The sequence below is a fragment of the Sorex araneus genome, chromosome 1 (assembly GCF_027595985.1).
Source record: "Sorex araneus isolate mSorAra2 chromosome 1, mSorAra2.pri, whole genome shotgun sequence".
NCBI classification, from domain to species: Eukaryota; Metazoa; Chordata; class Mammalia; order Eulipotyphla; family Soricidae; genus Sorex; species Sorex araneus.
Genome location: NC_073302.1, coordinates 333902570 through 333921332, shown reverse-complemented (window position 1 = coordinate 333921332; position 18763 = coordinate 333902570). Strand labels below are relative to the sequence as shown.

The 18763-nt window shown below is 39.6% G+C and overlaps 1 protein-coding gene across 2 annotated transcripts; it reads right to left on the bottom strand.

The window, feature by feature from the left end:
- On the bottom strand, window positions 1-13267 carry CHRNA6 (cholinergic receptor nicotinic alpha 6 subunit). 2 transcript variants are annotated; one of them, XM_012932362.2, is made up of 7 exons: window positions 13161-13267; window positions 12837-12938; window positions 11086-11216; window positions 3350-3394; window positions 2708-2817; window positions 1627-2605; window positions 1-314 (listed from the first exon to the last, which is right to left on the bottom strand). In XM_012932362.2, the coding sequence occupies exons 2-7, from the start codon at window positions 12913-12915 to the stop codon at window positions 183-185; spliced, it is 1476 nt and encodes a 491-aa protein (XP_012787816.1). In that variant the 5' UTR covers window positions 12916-12938; window positions 13161-13267; the 3' UTR covers window positions 1-182. The 2 variants fall into 2 exon arrangements, with proteins under 2 accessions (XP_012787816.1, XP_054999774.1); XM_055143799.1 differs by having other exon boundaries at window positions 238-314; window positions 1568-2605.
- Between the last annotated feature and the right edge of the window lie 5496 nt (window positions 13268-18763).

Here is an 18763-nt window from a genome sequence, read left to right as displayed (position 1 = left end):
CTGTTAATCACAGGATTTCATGCATGCAACATTGCAACACCATACCCTCCACCAAAGTGTCCTCTTCCTCTACTTTGTCTCAGTGTCTTCCCCTCAATCCACCTCCAACACTCTAACTTTATGATAGGGAACAGAGAACCAGTATTCTGTCTGTAAGTTTCTGAACATAAAGAAAAATAGTCTTAAGATTTTGCTGTGTTCCCCAGTAGTGGCTGTAGAAATAACCCTGCAGTCCCAAATACACAGACAGTTATAAATATCCACAGAAAGACTCTATCCACCACCATGGCCACATATTTCCAATCATCTTCTACCTAAAAGACAAAACAAAAGGTAAAATCCATTTTTTAAAAAATGAAAACAATAGAAAATATACTATTTAATAAATAAGCTGCTTTCTTTTTTCAAAGACTATTTCAGGAAAATATTGGTATTATTCTATTATCCCATATCTCCTACACAGTATATAAACTTCTGTTATCCATTACTATGTGCCTTTAAGCAGCTATTTACAGAATCCATTGGATTTCTTGGAACTTTCCTGAGTGCAAGAGAGAAACTCTCCCAAAAAAAGAGCTGTTCGGATAACTCAACTCTTGTCATTGGAACCAGGATATTCTAACCCATAGTCAAGTCTGAGAACAGTTTTGGATGAGGGATAAGGTCAGGAGTGTAGAATGTGGGGTAAAATAGAGTACTTTCTGGTCAATGATGGGCTCCCCCAGACACCTGCAAGTCATCAATAAGGTGTGGAGAGTTTGCTGGATGTCTCACATCCTTCAACTTCCTGACCAGCAATTTTATCTTCATTGCATATTGAGAGCCCTGCCTGGAGGTGAGCCATTACAGCACTTGGCTATATTTTAGGAAAATGACACTCTGTAATGAGTCCTGGTCTCACTTGTCCTATGAAGCATCCCCCTTTCCCTGTGTATAACATACAGACACAGGCTCTTTCCCCTACCAGTAAGGAGGGTAAAGGTAAGGTGGGCCTCACAATACTCTTCATCAAGAGACAAAGACACTATGAGTTGCAATGAGACCAAGCCCAGACGCACGCAGTTTCAGATGCCCTCAATTGTTCACCTTAGTAGCATAGAAAACTGAGCTCTCTTTGGAAAATGGAATAAGTCCATGTTGCTATAGTTAGACTCTGGGTAGACATAGAATGTGTCGATATTCTAAAAATATCTATGAGACTCATTCAACCAGCACCCTAATGCCTCACAAAAAGAATCAGTGGAGTGGAAGCTAAGGCTCACCCCTCACACCTCCCAGTTCACTCCTTTCAGCTGCTCTGCCACCTCTTCCCTCCCTGCAGGACCAGTGCTCTCATTTCACCTCTGGTCTGTGGTGTTTCTTATGCTAAGCCCTTGGTTTTATTGGCCATAATTGCTCTGACTGTTGTTTAAGTCAGAATTCACTTGCATTTACATTTCTGGAGGTGAAAATTTTACCTTGGGTTGTACTCTACCCCACTCCCAAGCCTGTCTTCCCATAATAACAGAGCTTCGGCTTAGAGTAATATCCTTATTGTAATACAGAGGTTGGAAGAAGCTCTGAGCACCTTTAAAGGTGTCTCTGGGTGTGCTGTCAGTGTTTAAACCAGAGGACACATGCATTTACCTCCTTTGTCTCATTTTGGCTTTTCATATTTCCTGCAATGAATTGAACACTATTAATCACATCTTCAACTTCAGGTGAGTGCTCTGAATTTTCAATCATCCATTGTAAAGGCTGATCACTTAATCTTCTCTTGCTGGTGGCAAGTTTACTTGATTTATGACAGTGGCAGCGTTCTTTCAGAAGTCTGGGCTCTCTGCCATTTTCAAACTTCACTTTGGCTGCCTTATGGGAAATGTCCTTGGGGGGGTTATCAGAACCTGTGTCCCTCTGCTTGTCTAGAGACCTCTTCATCATGAGTATCTGGGGTAGTTTCTGGAGGAAAGTTATCTTCACCCAATTGGGCATGGTATGTGTTGTGGGACTTCGATAGTGTATGTTCAACACAAACACAGTCACTACAATGGAAAGAGTAACAAAGATCATGGTAAACAACAGGTATTCCCCAACCAGTGGGATTGCAAGGGATGTGGAAGGGATTGTTTCTGTAATGACTAGCAAAAATACAGTCAGAGAAAGCAGAACTGAAATGCAAAGTGTGACTTTTTCACCACAATCAGAAGGAAGGTAAAAGACCAACACAGATAGAAATGAAATAAAGAGACAGGGGATAATTAAATTGATGGTATAGAACATTGGCAATCTTCTAATGTAAAAAGAATAGGTAATATCTGTGTATATCTCTTCACAACAGTTGTATTTTATGTCATGTTTATAGCCAGAAGCATCAATAATTTCCCATTCACTATTTTCCCAGAAATCATTCATATCCACTTTAGAGCCAATGATTAGAAGATCAATTTCAGCTTTGTCATAGGACCAGGAACCAAATTTTAGGGAACAATTTTGATAGTCAAAGGGGAAAAAGGTGATATCCATAGGACAGGAACTCTTAAAAATAGCTGGTGGAGTCCAGGTTATCATGCCATCATATTTAAGTAGGGCTTTTGTCTTGCCTTCAACTTGGAAGTCACCAACAGCACTACAAAGTAAATAAGATTCATTAGTAACCTCCTCCTTTGCTGTGAATCAGTAGGTAACAAAGGCAACTTTGAAAAGAGACATGATTGTCAGACACCCATACTTGTTATAGAGGACAATATCAGGCTTCCAAATCTTATCAGCAGGAACACGAATAGTCTCAATGCCATCATATTCCATTGGATCCCAACGCAATTTATAATCTTTCCAGATCTAAAGAAAATAGAAATCCATTTTTTCAAGTCTATTAGTTTCTTCCAATGTTAAATATTTGTTGGTTCATCATTTAAAAAATTTTAATTGATATTTGAAGATTCTAAGCTGGTTTCATTCATGAGAAATAGGGGGCTGGGTAGCAAAGCACATTTTCACAAATACAAAATATCTATAGGTATTAGAACATTATCTAGTAGTGATCTGATAGGATTTATAGGACTGGTATAATTTTATCAGAGTGGTAAATCAGAGCTGTCTAGAATTCAGATTGTAAATAAAAAAGTAGGATATTTGAGGGCAAAAACAAGAAAGAATAGAGACTCTATGTCAGAGAAAACTTTGACACTTAAGTGTCTGCATCTTGACAGACCTGAATTTTAGACTTTGGTTATAGGCAATATTATCATGTGTCATAAGTTTAATATTGAAAGAAAGGGGGAAAGGGAATCAGTGGGTTTTATTCATTGGAGGCTGTTAGGCTGATATACAAGTAACACAAGTGCAAAAGGATGTGTGATGTAGTACATACGTGACGCAGCCACAAATTGGTTTCCATGATTTGATTTACTTCATCCTGGGAAGAAGACATAATATTTTTAGCCTCAAATGCACTTACTAGTAAGGGAGGACTTTGTAACAATAATTACAACCAAATGAAGCTGTATATGTTACTCATACTAGTAGAGGAAAACAGAAAAGATTTTAGACAACTTAAAAAGTCAACCAGAAAATAAGCTATTTCCACACCTAGTCCCAGCTCTGTTTTGAAAGACCACATTTAAAGTCTTTTATTTACTTATTTAGCACCATAATTTACAAAGCTGTTAATGACAGAATTTTAGGCATTCAATAATCAACTCCAAATGCAGCACCAATGTCAGCATTCCTCCACCAAGGACCCAAGGGTCCCTCTCTCTCTCTCTATCCAGCCTTCTTGGCAAACTCATTTTTAAAAATTTTACTTATTATAGTTTGGATAATTTATAATAATATTGACTCATAGTTTTGATGTACAGGATTATCTCACCTCTAAACCACCAAAACATTAAAGACTCTTGATCAATGCCCTTATGTCATGTCAATTTACCTCCTCACTCTCTTCACCCTCATCTGTTCTCCAAGATTTTCTTTAAATCTGATTTAAGCACCACATCTTCTGTAAAGCCTTCCTCATTACTGCATCCCATAACATCTCCTGATTACACAGCAGGATAAAAGGAAGATAAGAAAGAGGAAAGAGAGGAGAAGAGTGCTGGGGTGGTGGGGGGATACTGCATATGGTGATAGGGACCCAAACTGGGTTTTTGTATTTGCTATCTTCTTCCCCGTTGTGCCTCCCTCCTTCAGTTGTGTCTCAGCACTCTCTAGACTTTCAATCTAGGGCCCAACTCTCCTTGAATTGTTGACCTCAGCTCTTCATGGGATTTTCAACTGGACCTGCCAAACTTTCCATTAACACATCTCCTACTCCCATCCAATTGCTAATTGCTTCAATAATCATTGCACAAATACTTATTGAGTACTTATGCTGTACATTCTGTGTTGGCACTGTAACTGCAAATATAGGAGGGAGAAATCCTTACCTTTGTATAATTTAGCTGTTAGTTGGGGAGACAGAAAATCATTAATAGATATAAAATATGATGTAAGAAGAACTTGAGAGAGAGTGCAACAGGTAAGATCCTTGCCTTGCACTTGGCTGACTGAGTTGACTTTTCAGTACCACATATAGTCCTCCAAGCCCAGCCAGGAATGATCTCTGAAGACAGAGCCAGGAATAAGTCCTGAGCATCACTGGGTGTGGTCCAGAAACCAAAAGAGCAGTAATGATATAATGTAAGAAATTTAAATCCTATGAAAACAATAAACAAAAATGGAGTGTTCTGTGCAAAATATACAAACACAGTTATGCACGCATAGGCCAAACACATCTCTACTCATACACAGTGATCAAAGAAGGCCTCTCTGAGGTAGTTTCTATAGATACCTAAAAGACTTGACAAGAGTCATGGACACCTGGAAGAAAAGCATGCCAGATGGATGGTATCCCAAATATCACATTTTCCTAACACATTCCTATACTTCTCAGTGAGAAAGCTACGAAAGATAGATCCTCAGCAGTCTTACAGTATAACAGCTTGTGGACTCTTCACGGCTATACGCCTAACCAATCTTACTTCTCCAAGCACATGAACAGAGTTCAGAGTAAATGAACTCAACAGTGGCTGAGGGAACTGTGGCCAGGGATCAACACCAGAGTCTGCATCACAGCTCTGTCCTCCTCTCCCAAAACTTGAACTAAGGAAGTTTCCAAACTTCCTCCATCTGATGAGTCTGTGTCAGGTCATAGTAAGACACAGAGAGTTTTGTTTTGCTATGGGTATTTTGTTTTGTTTGGGGGGTCACCCCTAGTAGTAGTTAGAGCTTACTCCTGGCTCTGTGCTCAGGGAATATTTCTGTGACTGTATATAGTTTGTAGTGCCAGGAATCAAACTAGGGTTGATACTATGCAAGGAAAATGACTTAACTCCTATATACAATCTCTCTGGCCAAACCCTAGGTCAACAAAGGTAGTTACTTTCATTTTTTCCTATTGGTGAGGGAAAGCAAATAAATGTTCCTTATCAATTTTGGGGGTCATCATCCTGTTTCTCTTTCTTGGGAAAATAGATTAGTTGACACATTCTATATTAAAGGATTCGGTTCTAATCTCAAACAGACACATTTCTGGAGTGGCAGCAGTAGAATCTTTGAGTCTGAGAATAGAAAAGCCAAATAGATCACAGTTTACAAGCCTTGTCATTTCATACATATTCAGGTCATCTAGAATGCTGGACCAGCGGCTTTGACTTGGATTCCTGTAGGATGGCAGTAAAGTTACTCCTCTGAAAGATTGTCTCCTCCCCAAATTCTGTGTTCAAGAACATTCTGCATGGCAGCCAACACACTCCAAAGTAAAGTTCTTGGTGTTCTTAGGCCAGTTGAGGGGTCCAGTTAGCTACTAAGATGTCTTTGACAGGGAAGTTGATGGTCACGCTTTCTCTCTCTACCCTGTCACACAGCCATACTCAGAGCTCACCAGCACTTAGTGACCATGGATATGTTCCACAGAGACTTATGGTGTCCTGAAGAACATGTGCCTTCCCCAAACCAATAATTACGTCTAATTAATATTTGACCAAGTTAACTTCAGAGAAAAACATTTCTAATGAGGAAAAGAGACATACACAATAATGATCACCCTACCATGAAACTGGTAACATTAAACAACCATTACAAAGTATTTCAAACAAAAACCTGATAGAGCTGAAAGAAGGAAGAAAGAAATCCCCTATTATGAAGGACTATTTCAACACCCCTTTTCAATAACCCATAGGATGTCTAGTAAAATATATTCAAAAAAAGGAGATATGAATCAACAAGCTCTCATTGACATATACAAAACACTCAAAAACTTTAGAATGCAAACATTCATGGAATATTTATTACCAACATAGACCATTCTTGATTATGGGATAGAAAACAAACTTCAATATGTGCCAGAGTAATAGTAACAGGTAGGGCACTTGCCTTGAACACGGCTGACTTAGATTCGATCCCCAGCAACCCATAGGGTTCCCCCAAACTCTGCCAGGAGTGATCCCTGAGTGCAGAGCTTGGAGTAAGTCTTGAGCATTGCTGGGTGTCACCCAAAACAAACAAAAGTAAATTTTTAAAAAAGAGGAAGGAAAATAAACCTCAATAAATCTAAAATAATGTAAATCATACAGTGTGTTCTCTTACTGAAAGATAAACATGAGTTTGAAACTGAAATGAGTAACATAATGAAAATAGAACTCAATAACAAAATGACAACAGAAAAGCATTTAACTCATAGAACTCAAACACACTTCCAAATAATCCATGGGTTAGAATATCTAAACATAATTTCAAAAATAAATTTAATTGAATAAGAGCAAAAGCACACCTTATCAAAATATGAAAGTTAAGTTAAAGCCAGTACAGGGGAAGCCAGGTACTTAATACACTGTCTGGCCTTGCATACAGACCACCTGGAATCCATTTCTGGCATCCCACATGGTCCACAGCCCACCAAAAGTGATCCTGAGCACCAAGCTGAAAAATGCCCTGAGCACTGCTGGGTGTGGTAAACAAAAAAAGAAAGAAAGAAAGAAATACCCCCAGAATAGAGAAGGAAGACAATTTTAAAAGTCAGTGAAATTCAAAGTTAACTGATTGCACAAAAACAACAAAATTGATTCACATCTTGCAATGTTAAAAGAAAATAAAGCGCTCTCAACATTCAACAGTAAAAACTATCAAATCAAGGGCCCCAAAACGTGCCTTGCGAGCAAGAGAACGTGAGTTCGATCGCCTACACCACCATACGACAGGAGTATGCTCCCCAGCTCTGCAGGTGTGTCCCAGGAGCTGAGGGGGCCAGGTCATGTGAAGCTACACCCCAGGAACAGGTAGCCAATCAGAAGGCAGAACTCGGTGGCTGGGGCAGGGTATGGCTGTAGGTAACGGGAAGCCCCAGCGCTGGCCCCTCTCTCAATAAAGCACGAGTTCCCTGGACCCCCCGCCCTCCACGGAACCCCAGGTCAGCCAGGGCTGCCTGAACTTGCATAGGGCCTCAAGGTCAGACAGGTGAGTCCACAGGATGGGGCAGCGTGGACAGGACCTGGTTCATCGTCCACAGGAGACAGGTAGACAGCCAAGTAGACAGGGAAGTCCATGGGACTGGGCAGCGTGGGACAGAATCTGGTCATCGTTCACGGGTAAAGGAGAGGCCTGGACATCTGGGAGGGACCTGGAGCCATAAACTAACTCAATCTTATGAGTTTTGTATGCAAATCTTTCATACAATTCTCAAGAACCCACCAGTACAGGAAAATATGCTTTCACAGCGACACAACGCCACCATCATCACATCAACAAAAATACCAAATCAGGGGCTGGAGTGATAGCACAGTGGGTAGTTTGCCTTGCACGCGGTCGACCCGGGTTCAATTTCCAGCATCCTGTATGGTCCCCCTAGCACCACCAGGAGTAATTCCTGAGTGCAGAGCCAGGAGTAACTCCTGAGTATGGCCAGGTGTGACCCAAAAAGAAGAAAAAAAAAAATCATTCCAATTTAGAAAAGGGCAAAAAGAAGCATCATTTCACAGAAGAGGAGATAAGGATAACATATCCATACATGAAAAGATATTCTACATATATATTTATCAATAGTCATTTGGGAAATTAGAAAGAAATTTTAAGTATAAATTAATAGAAATTAATTAGAAATTTAGCCATATTAGAAAGGTTAAAATTACAAATTATGATACTGAGCTTATCATGGTAGGCTGAGAGAGTGGTGTTGCATGGAGGGATAATGAAACCCTAATATTAATGGCATTGTAAGTCATGGTGCCTTAAATAAAATTTAAAAAATAAAAATAATGACACTGTCAAATACTGGTGGAGACATAGGTAAACTGGATAATTTATATTACGGGTTGGTATAACTGTGTTCAGGCTCTCTAAAAAGTATATTAGCAGTTTCTTTAAAAATGAAACATGCAATCACCATATGACTTATAAACTGTGTTACATATGATCACCAAATATGTGCACAAGAGTGTTCACAGGAGCTTTGTTAATAATAGACAAAGATAGGAATCAACTAGAATATTCTTAAATGAATGGTAAGCAAACTATCATGTTAATACCATAAAATCCTGTTTGGCAACAAGAAGAAGCAACCTATTGATACTATTGAATCTCTTGATATTGTACTTAGTGGGAGGGGGTTCCCCAAGATTATATATTGTAAAGTTCCATTCACATATAATATTTTTTGAAATGAACAAATTTTATAAATGTAAGTGGTTAGTATTTACTACTGGGGAAATGGGGCAAAGAATGCAAGGATTTCTTTATTACTTTTTACAACTGAATGTGAATCTACAAGTTATTTCAATAAACAAATAAATTATAAATAAATAACTATTGAATAATCTTCAAATATTTCAATGAATAAAATTTTAGTTGGAAAAACTACAGTTCCCAAATTTCCTTTTCAGCCACAGGTGTAAACAAAATAGGAAGCAGATGTTAAGAGAACTTCTAGCCAATCTTGTTAAGGAAATCCAGGGGTTGCTATATATCCTCTTCTCCCTATATCTGGTTTCTTGCCAAGAATGTGCCTATGAGTGAAAATAAAGCAGTTCTCTTGGACTATGAAGCAACACTCAGGGAAGAAATCACATGCAAGGGTGTTGAAAGACATACAGAATACTGGCTCTGTCATGCTATATTTAGCATCACAGTCCACCTGAGTGACAAGTGCTCTGCCTGACCTGCTGCACTGCACAGAGTGGAACTGTTGCTAACACCGCAAAATCAGCTGATCGTAGCCTCCTGGACTGTTAACCTTTAGATTTGTTACATAAGAAAGAATTAACTTTTCTGTCTGTGCTTTATTGTTTTTTAATATACCATAGCAGTCACATGCAAATGTTAAAATTTATATTCACCAGCCCCCTGCTCCTCATCCTCAGAACAAAGGACTTATTGACCAAGGATCTAAAGGGAAGGGATTATGTATTCCGAGGATATCCTCACAGATTTTAGGTGAAATTCAGTCCAGTTCTCCATTTATAATAATTCAGTGCATGCAAAGTTTGGCCTCCAACTTTGTAGATGAGCAGTAATAAGCTTTTTTAGAGAATAGGCACAAAAAATTATTAAAAGAATGAATGGGTCCAGTTAGCTAAGAGAAAAGAATTTTTTTTCTTTTCAATCCAATATTTATCAACCTATAAACACATCCAGCCCAGTCCCAAAACATCAACCTAGTCTATGGTGAATAATGGAATGGAATTGACCCTGACTTTGCATCTGAAATGAAGGTCTTTCCCCAAGTACACTTGGGGAGTTGCTATTATTTCCCAGTGACAAAGTCTTGGAGGGAGTGCTTTTTCCCCAGTCATGGGCCAGACTGGCATAATGAAAGAGAGGATCCATCCGTCTGTGCATTATCAGAGAAGCTATCTCACAGCCATCCCTGGTCCCGCTTCAGACTTTCTTTATTCCTTCAGCATAATATTCCCGGTATTTGATCCAGATCCTGAGTGCCCATCTTCACTTCCCATTTTGCCATGGAACCCAGAACCCCATCCTATGTCAGAGTTCCAGATCCCTCTTCCTCCTCTGCTATCAAGTAGGGTGTGAATACTACTCAAATGAAAGAGCTCTAGGGTGGGGGGGGGGGTGTGGCGCGGGTAAGAGAGGACAAGTCTAGAATGTACAAGGCCCTGCATTCACTCCCTAGCACACAGTCCTCCGGGCACAGTGAAGTGTAGTCCTGATGACCCCAGTGACCCTGAGCACCACATGGCTGAGTCAAACATGAAACCAAGTCTGCCCGTACCACTGGGCTAAGCACCACAGGGAGGGAGCCTGAGTACCACAAGCACTGCTGGACGGAGACCCGGGGAGAAAAGAAGAAAACTTTGCTCTTCTCCTTGACATCCCGTTGCTCATTGATTTGCTCGAGCAGGCACCAGTAACGTCTCCATTGTGAGACTTGTTGTTACTGTTTTTGGCATATCGAATATGCCATGAGTAGCTTGCCAGGCTCAGTGGTGGGGGCGAGATACTCTCGGCCGCTTGCAAGGCAAACGCCCTACCCGCTATGCTATTGTTCCAGCCCTTCTCCTTGACATACTAGCAATAAATTAAAACAAGACCTCAGAATCCCAACTTTTTTTATAAAGAACAGATGGAACTTTGTAAGAAAGAAAATAGGTTTTCTTCTTCTGACAAAATATAGAGAAATTTTTAAGGCAATTATTTTTCTATGAAGTGAAAAGAGCCTAAACTTGTAGTTGATCAATTCTGACTTAAATCACAGATGCACCATTTTTAATCATGCAGTCTTGGGAACACTGCTAAACTGAGCTCCTCTCTTTCCAGCTGGAAAATGTAGTAAGTACAGCTGGTGCTTTATAGTTGCACGATGAATTAGTTTCATTTGTACGTTCTTTTCCTTTTCCCCTTTAGCTCTTTCATTAGCTGGTTCCAGAAAACTTCCAGGAAGACAGTACTACCATGAATAGTTCTAGCTCCAATGGATTTTGTATGACCAGTAATTAGATCATTTGTATATTTAAATTTCCCTTGTTTACTATGTGTAACAATCTAGGGAAACTAATTACTCTGACCTCTCAGAGTTGGGGATTTTGTCAGGATACTTGGTGAACTTATGGCACCTACCACATTGGCCAGCTGAGTGATGGCCACTTCAAAATACACCATGACAGGGTCAGAAACATTTTCCACGGGTCTGATGAACTGATTATAATGAGAAAACAGTTTGTGGAAGAGTCTCTCTTCTGATGCACAGCCTGTGTAGCCAAACAGAGGAAGAAATTAGAGAATTAGAGAGGATACTGACAAACGGGACATTCTGGACACTTCCACCCACAGAGGACACAGCCCACAGGAACGTACAACCCCACTGAGCAGTTTGTCCCTGATCAAGGGCCACCACGCACCCTTCTCCCCTCTCCAAGTCTCCGCTTCTGACCTGTGCGGCAGAGATACAAATAGCAATGCCTACGTCTAAGCTAAGCACTGATACGAAGTCAAAGGCAGGAACGTCGGTAAGGGCAGTTATACAAATTGAAGACATTACAAATGTAAGGAGATTACAGGACTGCTGGGAAGTTTGCTTAGGTTACTAAATGTAATTCACAGTTATACTGATGCAGTTATTCAGGAATTGTCCTGTTCTTGCCTGTCAAAATAGAGACCAGCAGATTCCTTAAAGCGGAGCCCTTCACCAAGCTAATACTAATGACTAGTCATTTTAATAAGTTCCTGAAAACAACTTATCTTTTAAAAATCAACTTTGGTGTTCACTTATTTTAGAAATTTATGAGTGCAAGTTTTTTATGGCCAGTTATCTTTACATTTTTAGTTCAAAATCATTCTAAAGTTAATTGACATTTTAAATAATTCTTAGAAGACAACTGAGCACATATTCCTTTGTATTTATCCAAGAATGCATTAGAATTAAGTTAGTTGTCTTCACTTAACTAATTCATTTCATTAACACATCCCTCTGTTTTCTCTATAGAATTCAAATTTGATACCTGCAGTATAATTCTACAAATTTCCCAACTGATACATATCCTGAAAGAAAAAAATTCAGGAATTGAAAAACTTAGCCAGTAAAAATAAATGAAAGGACTGCTGCTGTAAAAAATACAAATAAATCAATTAAAAGTTTGACAAAAAACATTTGGAAACACTGAAGTGCTGAGATTTTAGCAGAAAGTGATTTTAAATGTAAAACAACATTCTGCCATCAAAATTAATAAGTGATACCATTTGACATAGGACTATTTTTAAAGTCTTCCTATAATACAGCTTCCCACTTTAAGACATTTTAGACAACTCTCTGTGAGCCTTGAAGAATCAGACCTCTGCAAACCAGAAGCATATGGAAATGTGGTTTTGATCAGTGAACAACAGTTGTCTGTTTCTGTGCTAACTTTTTAAATGAGTAACTTTACCCTTATCACACATTTCAGCATAGTAATAGTACATAGATCTCAAAACAAAAATGACTGCCTGTCAAATGGGAGGGGGACTGGCCAATCGCATAAGCTAACAAATAAACACTAGTTTCAGTCCATGCTAAATAAAAATATAAATAAATAAGTTTAAGACATCCACAGGGAAATGTAGAAAACTGCATTATCATTATTATCACATTTAAATCAAGAAAATCAAATATGATCTAAAATGCTTTATTGTCCTGCCCACCCCACTCACAAAATTTAATTTTACATTTAAACCTAACCAATAAAAAAGCAGATGAATTTGAAGCTATAACAGTATTGGTTCTACATTGTTATCCTTAGAATATTTCACCTTTGTTTTCTTAAGCACAACTAGAGAAGAAGAGCAAATACATATACCTAAAAAGGGAATCTGAAATAAAGAGGAATAAAACCTACCTTTCAAGACTGGTATGGAGATATGCAACCAAAGACTCACACCGAAGAGAAGGGATCTCTGCCTTTTGCTTCTGAGCATGATTAAAATACAGGTTTCTTTTTCTAGAGAAAAGATTGTGCAGATATTAAAGCAAAGACCTCTCAGACAGTCACACACATCAAACCTTTACATCCTCAGAGTTCCACTGCAATCTGTGTGTATATCTGTGAAATAAAAATATTTCCAAACATAACGTTATTGTTCCCAGCACCAGAGACTGGGCCAACATGAAAAAGGGCAAAGAGAGAGGCTGAGTCAGGTGAGAATCCTCAAAGTCCTGTTACCTTCGATCTCTCCTCCTGAAAGCACAGTGAAGAGAAGCAGTGCAAGGAACACAAGGCAGCATTGGTCTTGCTAAGTCTCTCTGCAGTGCAGCCTTCACCGTAATCCCTCAGCTCATGCACACATACCCAGAGCTCTAACTACTGGTAACGCTTGTGCTGGGTCACAAACCGATTCAGGATTTTACTGAATTCTCCAGTTAACCAAATCTTAACCTATTGCTAGTAAATTTCTAAAATATAAATCCAATGTGGGTCTTAGAATGTTTAGAGAACAGAAATAATTTACTTTGGTCTGTATGGTTTGTAGTGTCTGTCTCTCTGAGTTCAGTGAGCAACAGAATTAGATGCTTGGGAGGGAAAAGAATCAGTACTGAACACAAGATGCCTCCATGATAGTTCTCTATTTATTTAAGCATCTTTGTCATCAATTGGTTTCCTAATTATTTTCCCTTTAGGTCTAATGTTGGGGTTGTTTGAAGAGGACTTAGGCTTCCAATACAATGAAAACATATCCTTCATAATAGGAAAAGATATTGACAACTAAATATCTGAGAAATAAGATGAAATTAATAAGAAATTAATAAGATCTTGAATAAGATACATCAAGAAGTCATAAAATTCAACAAAACAAACAAATTCTAAATAGTCTAATAGAAAGATGGCAAAGGAGATAAAGACACCTTTCTATAAGCTAACAGGTAAACTAAAAGGGCTCAGGACCATTATTGGTAGGAAAAAACTTCCCATGCCTGGTGCTTTCTTGATCTTTTTGTTTCTTTTTGTTTTGTTTTATATTGGTTTTTTGGTTTGGGAGTCACAACCATAGTTCAGTGTTCAGGGCTTACTCTTGACTCTGTGCCCAGGGATCTCTACTGGTGGGGCTCAGGGTTCTGGATGTGGTGCTGAAGTTTCAGTGGGTCACTACATGAGAGGTTACCTAATCTACTATCTCTCCGACTCAAAGACTTCTTGATCTTCACACACACACACACACACACACACACACACATACACACACTAACTGTGTGGCTGAGCCAGATTTAGGAGGTTGGTTTTTATTCCTCCAAGAAACCCCAGCTGTTTGCTCAGATGGAAAGTTAGGCTTCTCACAAACATACTGACACACAAGGCTTTGATACCTGATTGACAAAGCATGCCATTTCTATTTTTCCTCCTTGAAATATATATTTCTCAGATAAACACAGGCCTTCCACGTCACCTGATACTTCTCACCATGCTTTCATCTTATAGACCTAAATTCTATTTTTGAGCACTCTAGGTTTACACTTAAATGATAGTGCTTGAACAAGAGTGGAAAATTGTGCTGCATATTTTCTCCTTTCACCAGAAAACACAATGGGTATTCATACTCTTGTAAATGCCCAAGTCATCTTTTTCCAGTTAGAATTCTTTTACTTAATGTGTGAATATTTTGAGTTGTGATTTAATCAAGACATTACCATGAGCAGAGATTGCTGATTTCAGACAAGTTCGAGATTTATCAAAATTAATTATTATATATTTGTCCTCTGATTTCATAATTTCTTTGGATATCTTAGTATATTGTTGATTTGATGTTCTTATTTTAATTTGTTGGATTTAATTTATAAAGACTCAATAAGCTACATAGCTCAGGAAGTTTTGTTTCACTGTCACTGTCATCCCGTTGCTCATTGATTTGTTCGAGCAGGCACCAGTAACGTCTCTCATTGAGAGACTTATTGTTACTGTTTTTGGCATATCCAATACACACGGGTAGCTTGCCAGGCTCTGCCGCATGGGCTCGACACTCGGTAGCTTGCCGGGTTCTTCGAGAGGGGCAGAGGAATCAAACTCGGGTCAGCTGCGTGAAAGGCGAATGCCCAACTGCTGTGCAATTGCTCCAGCATAAGGGCTGGAGCACATGTTTTGCATTCAGGAGGTCCAGGTTTGAGCCCAAACACCACTGGGAGCAAGACAGGAAGTCATCCTATAACACTTCCAGGTAAGCCTCTGGAAGTAATCCTTTGTTCAGTCTCTGGCTTGAGCTAGGGAAGAAGGGGCTAACATTATTTGAGATCCTTTTCATTTGGTTTCTCAGCTTGGGGTTAATGCAGTCTGGCACAGCAGTGGCAAAAGCTACATCCTATGTCAAGAAAAAGTTTTTGACATTGACTCTGGGTATATGGCCAGGGATAACAAAATATACTAACAATAATAGTGAGTTTTTTGTTGATATATTGAATGTAATCAAAGTAAAGGGAAAGTAAAGTGAAATTTACCAGTTACACAGGCAGGGTGGGGGGCTGGGGTGGTGGGGGATAGGTATACTGTGATTCTTGGTGGCGGAATATGTGCACTGGTGAAGGGATGGGTGTTCGAGCATTGTATAATTGAGACTTAAACCTGAAAGCTTTGTAACTTTCCACATAATGATTCAATAAAAGAATAACTTAAAAATATATATATACTAACAACTATAATATAAATAACATGATGAAACAGCAATATCACGAACACCACTATCATCAGGGAAATACAAATTAAACCACAATGAGATATTACTTCATGCCTAGTAGAACATCTATTATCAAGTGAGAAAGAAATAATCATTGTTAGTGAAGGTGTGAAAAAAATGGCAATCCTGAGCCCAATATTGGGAACATAAATTGGTGAAGCCTCCATGGAAAGCAGTATATGTTGCCTCAAAATTTACAACTATAACAACCGTATGGTCCAACAATCTCACTGCTGAGAGTACACTTAGAAGAAATCATTATTTCAAAGAGATAATTATACTCACATTGTTATTATGGCTTTGTTTACCATCATCAAGAAGTGGAAAGAGCCTAACTGTTAATAAATTCATAAAAAGTAAGAGAGGACCAGAGCAATAGTGCATGCGGCCAACCTGGGTTTGATCCTGGCATCCCATATTTCCCTGAGTACCATCAGGAGTATTTCCTGAGTGCAGAGCCAAATGTAACCCCTGAGCACCAACAGTTGTGACCCAAAAAGCAAAACAAAAGTGAGATATATAAATAGAGATATATTTAGAGATAAATATAGATACATGCTTACAGGCACTGTGAAATATTATTTGGCAATGAGAAAGGAGATCCTGCAATTTGTGGCCTCATGGCTAAATATTGAGGATAAGCTGACAACAAAAATATAAATACTATGTGATCGCTTAATGTAAAATCTAAAACAGTCAACTTATAGACCCAGGATGTAGAATAGAGGTTGCTAAGTACTGGAGGGTGGCAGAAATGGACAGATCTTATAAACAGGTAAAAATTTTACAAGTCATATTCTTATTCATTTTATTTTATTTGTAATTTATTTATTTGATAGGTAGATAAGCTCTTGGCTGAGAAGATAGTTCAAAGGGCTTGAGCCCATGGCTGGCATGCACAAGGTCCCATGTTTCATCCCCCACATCGCATACCTCTGAGTACTGCAGGGTTGGTCCAAGTGACTCCCAGCAACATGGGGCTGAAGCAGCACTGCGGGAATCATCACACCTGCACTGTCAGTCAAGTATCACAAGGGGTGGGCATTGCTGGATCATAGCTGGATCCTAGCTCATGTCCACAGCCTAGCAATTAGTTTCTGTTAGACCTGGACTTTTATTATGGTGGAAACTATAAAGGGAGGCAAGAAGTGATATTTAGCATCTGAAGAACTCTGGTTTCTCCCTTTCCTCCCTTACTTCCCACTGCCTATACATTTCTTTTCAGTCAGTTTTTTCTTTTGTTTTGTGTTGGGGCCACACCTGTTTGTGCTCAGGGCTCACTCCTGTCTCTGTGTTCAGGGCTCATTCCCAGATATGTGCTCAGGGATCACTCCTGGTGAGGCTTAGGGGACCATATTTAATGCCGGGGATCAAACCTGGACAGGTTGCATGTAAGATAAGTGCCATACTCACTTTGCTATTTCTCAAGCCTTTAATCAGCTCTGAAAGGAAAAGAAACAATGAACTTTCTGAACTTCCTTCAAAGACATAAATATGACCAAAACTATGGCTCCACAATCTCTCTCCACAACCTATTACACTCTTGGAGCTTGAGTAGTAAGTAATTGTAGCTGGTTTCATAGTTTGCCAGCATCTGTGCCAGTTTCTTCATAGCATCCTTTCCAAAACAACATTCTGAAGAGCTAATGTGTCAAAAAACAGACAAGTTTCAGGCAGTGTTGCTGTGACCCTGTCCCTTTCCATAGGCCCTGACTGATTGAGCTCCTTAACGGCCACGACCCCAGAGACACACAAACAAATCTCGAAACCAAGCGGCTCTTGGCAGAAAAGCCTCCAGACTTTGCATTAGGCCACCTTCTCTGGGCCACCCCAGAGGGAGCAGGTGCCGTCCCTCCACCTGTTCCCCGGGAAGCCCGGCAGCTTCCATCTTCCAGAACTCAACGGTAAACCCAGGTATGGGCCAGCAGTAATGACACATGCCAGGCCTCACAGGATATGTTACTCAAAACCAGCAATACAAAACAAACTCTCTAACGTTGCCTTTTCGGCAGGTCTGAGTGTTGGGGGAAGATTCCAAATAATAATGGTGGGACTGGCTCGAAATATTGAATGTAATCAAAGTAGAAAGAGAGAGAGATATGGGAATTTTCTGCCGCACAGGCAGGGATATGGGTGGGATGGGGGACATATGGGGGTGTTGGTATTGGAGAATCTGCACTGGTGAAGGGATGGGTGTTTGATAATTATATGACTGAGACTCAAATATGAAAGCTTTGTAACTGTTCTCATGGTGATTCAATAAATAAATTTAAAAACAAAAAACATAGTCCCTCCTCTGCTCGTCCTCCCCTTCAGCATTGTTGCTACTGATATCATTGTTGTGATGACTGGGGGTTGTACACACACTCAGAGATGTACGTAATGCTTGTAGTGCTCAGACATCTTTAACTGTGGTGCTTGCACCTCAGTTTTCAAGGCTTGGCCTCAGCTGAGGTGGTCTCTGAGGCATGAGGCTTGCACATGTGCTTTCCCGAGGTCATGTTTCATCAGTAGGTGTTGCTATGGTGGTTACACACATGCTCACCAGGAGCAAACTTCCTGGCCATGCCACCCTCGTTTTGTTTTAGTTGTCGTGCAATGCCTGCCAAGGACAGCAGCATTGGGTGGTGTCTGTATACTCCTGACTACAGTGCAGCCATAGTCACTTGGAGTGCCAGGGATCATAGACTGCAGAGCAGGAGGGCTTGAACAGCAATGCCAGGGGACACTGGGATTCTAAACACGTGACCACACGCTGATCAGGCTCTATTCAAAGCCACTGTGCTCCACTGGGAGGTTTTATGATGGGGAAACTTTTCATATCAGTGTTATTTTAGGCCTTGACCTCCCAGTTGTTAAATTAAAACCATTGTCTCATTCTGCCCTAAATAAAGGAATACTATGTGACATGGTTATATAAAGTTGCTTATGTTATTATTTGAAGTTTGAAGGGATTTTCACCTAGAAACTGCATGAGTGAACATTTTGCTGACCTTTCTCCATCTGTCAGTTCTCTTTAAACTCAAAACAAGAAGATTCCTTCAGTTGTTCCTAAGGAAATGTAAAGGAAATAGTCCTTTTTTGAAAACATTTATTATTTATAAAT

Coding starts and splice junctions, on each gene's coding strand:
- CHRNA6 (XM_012932362.2), bottom strand. CDS start 12,915: ATGCTCAGAAGCAAAAGGCAGAGATCCCTTCTCTTCGGTGTGAGTCTT. Junction 11,217..12,836: donor CTCCATACCAGTCTTGAAAG/GTAGGTTTTATT, acceptor TTGGCTACACAG/GCTGTGCATCAGAAGAGAGA. Junction 2,606..2,707: donor GATATTGTCCTCTATAACAA/GTATGGGTGTCT, acceptor TTTACTTTGTAG/TGCTGTTGGTGACTTCCAAG.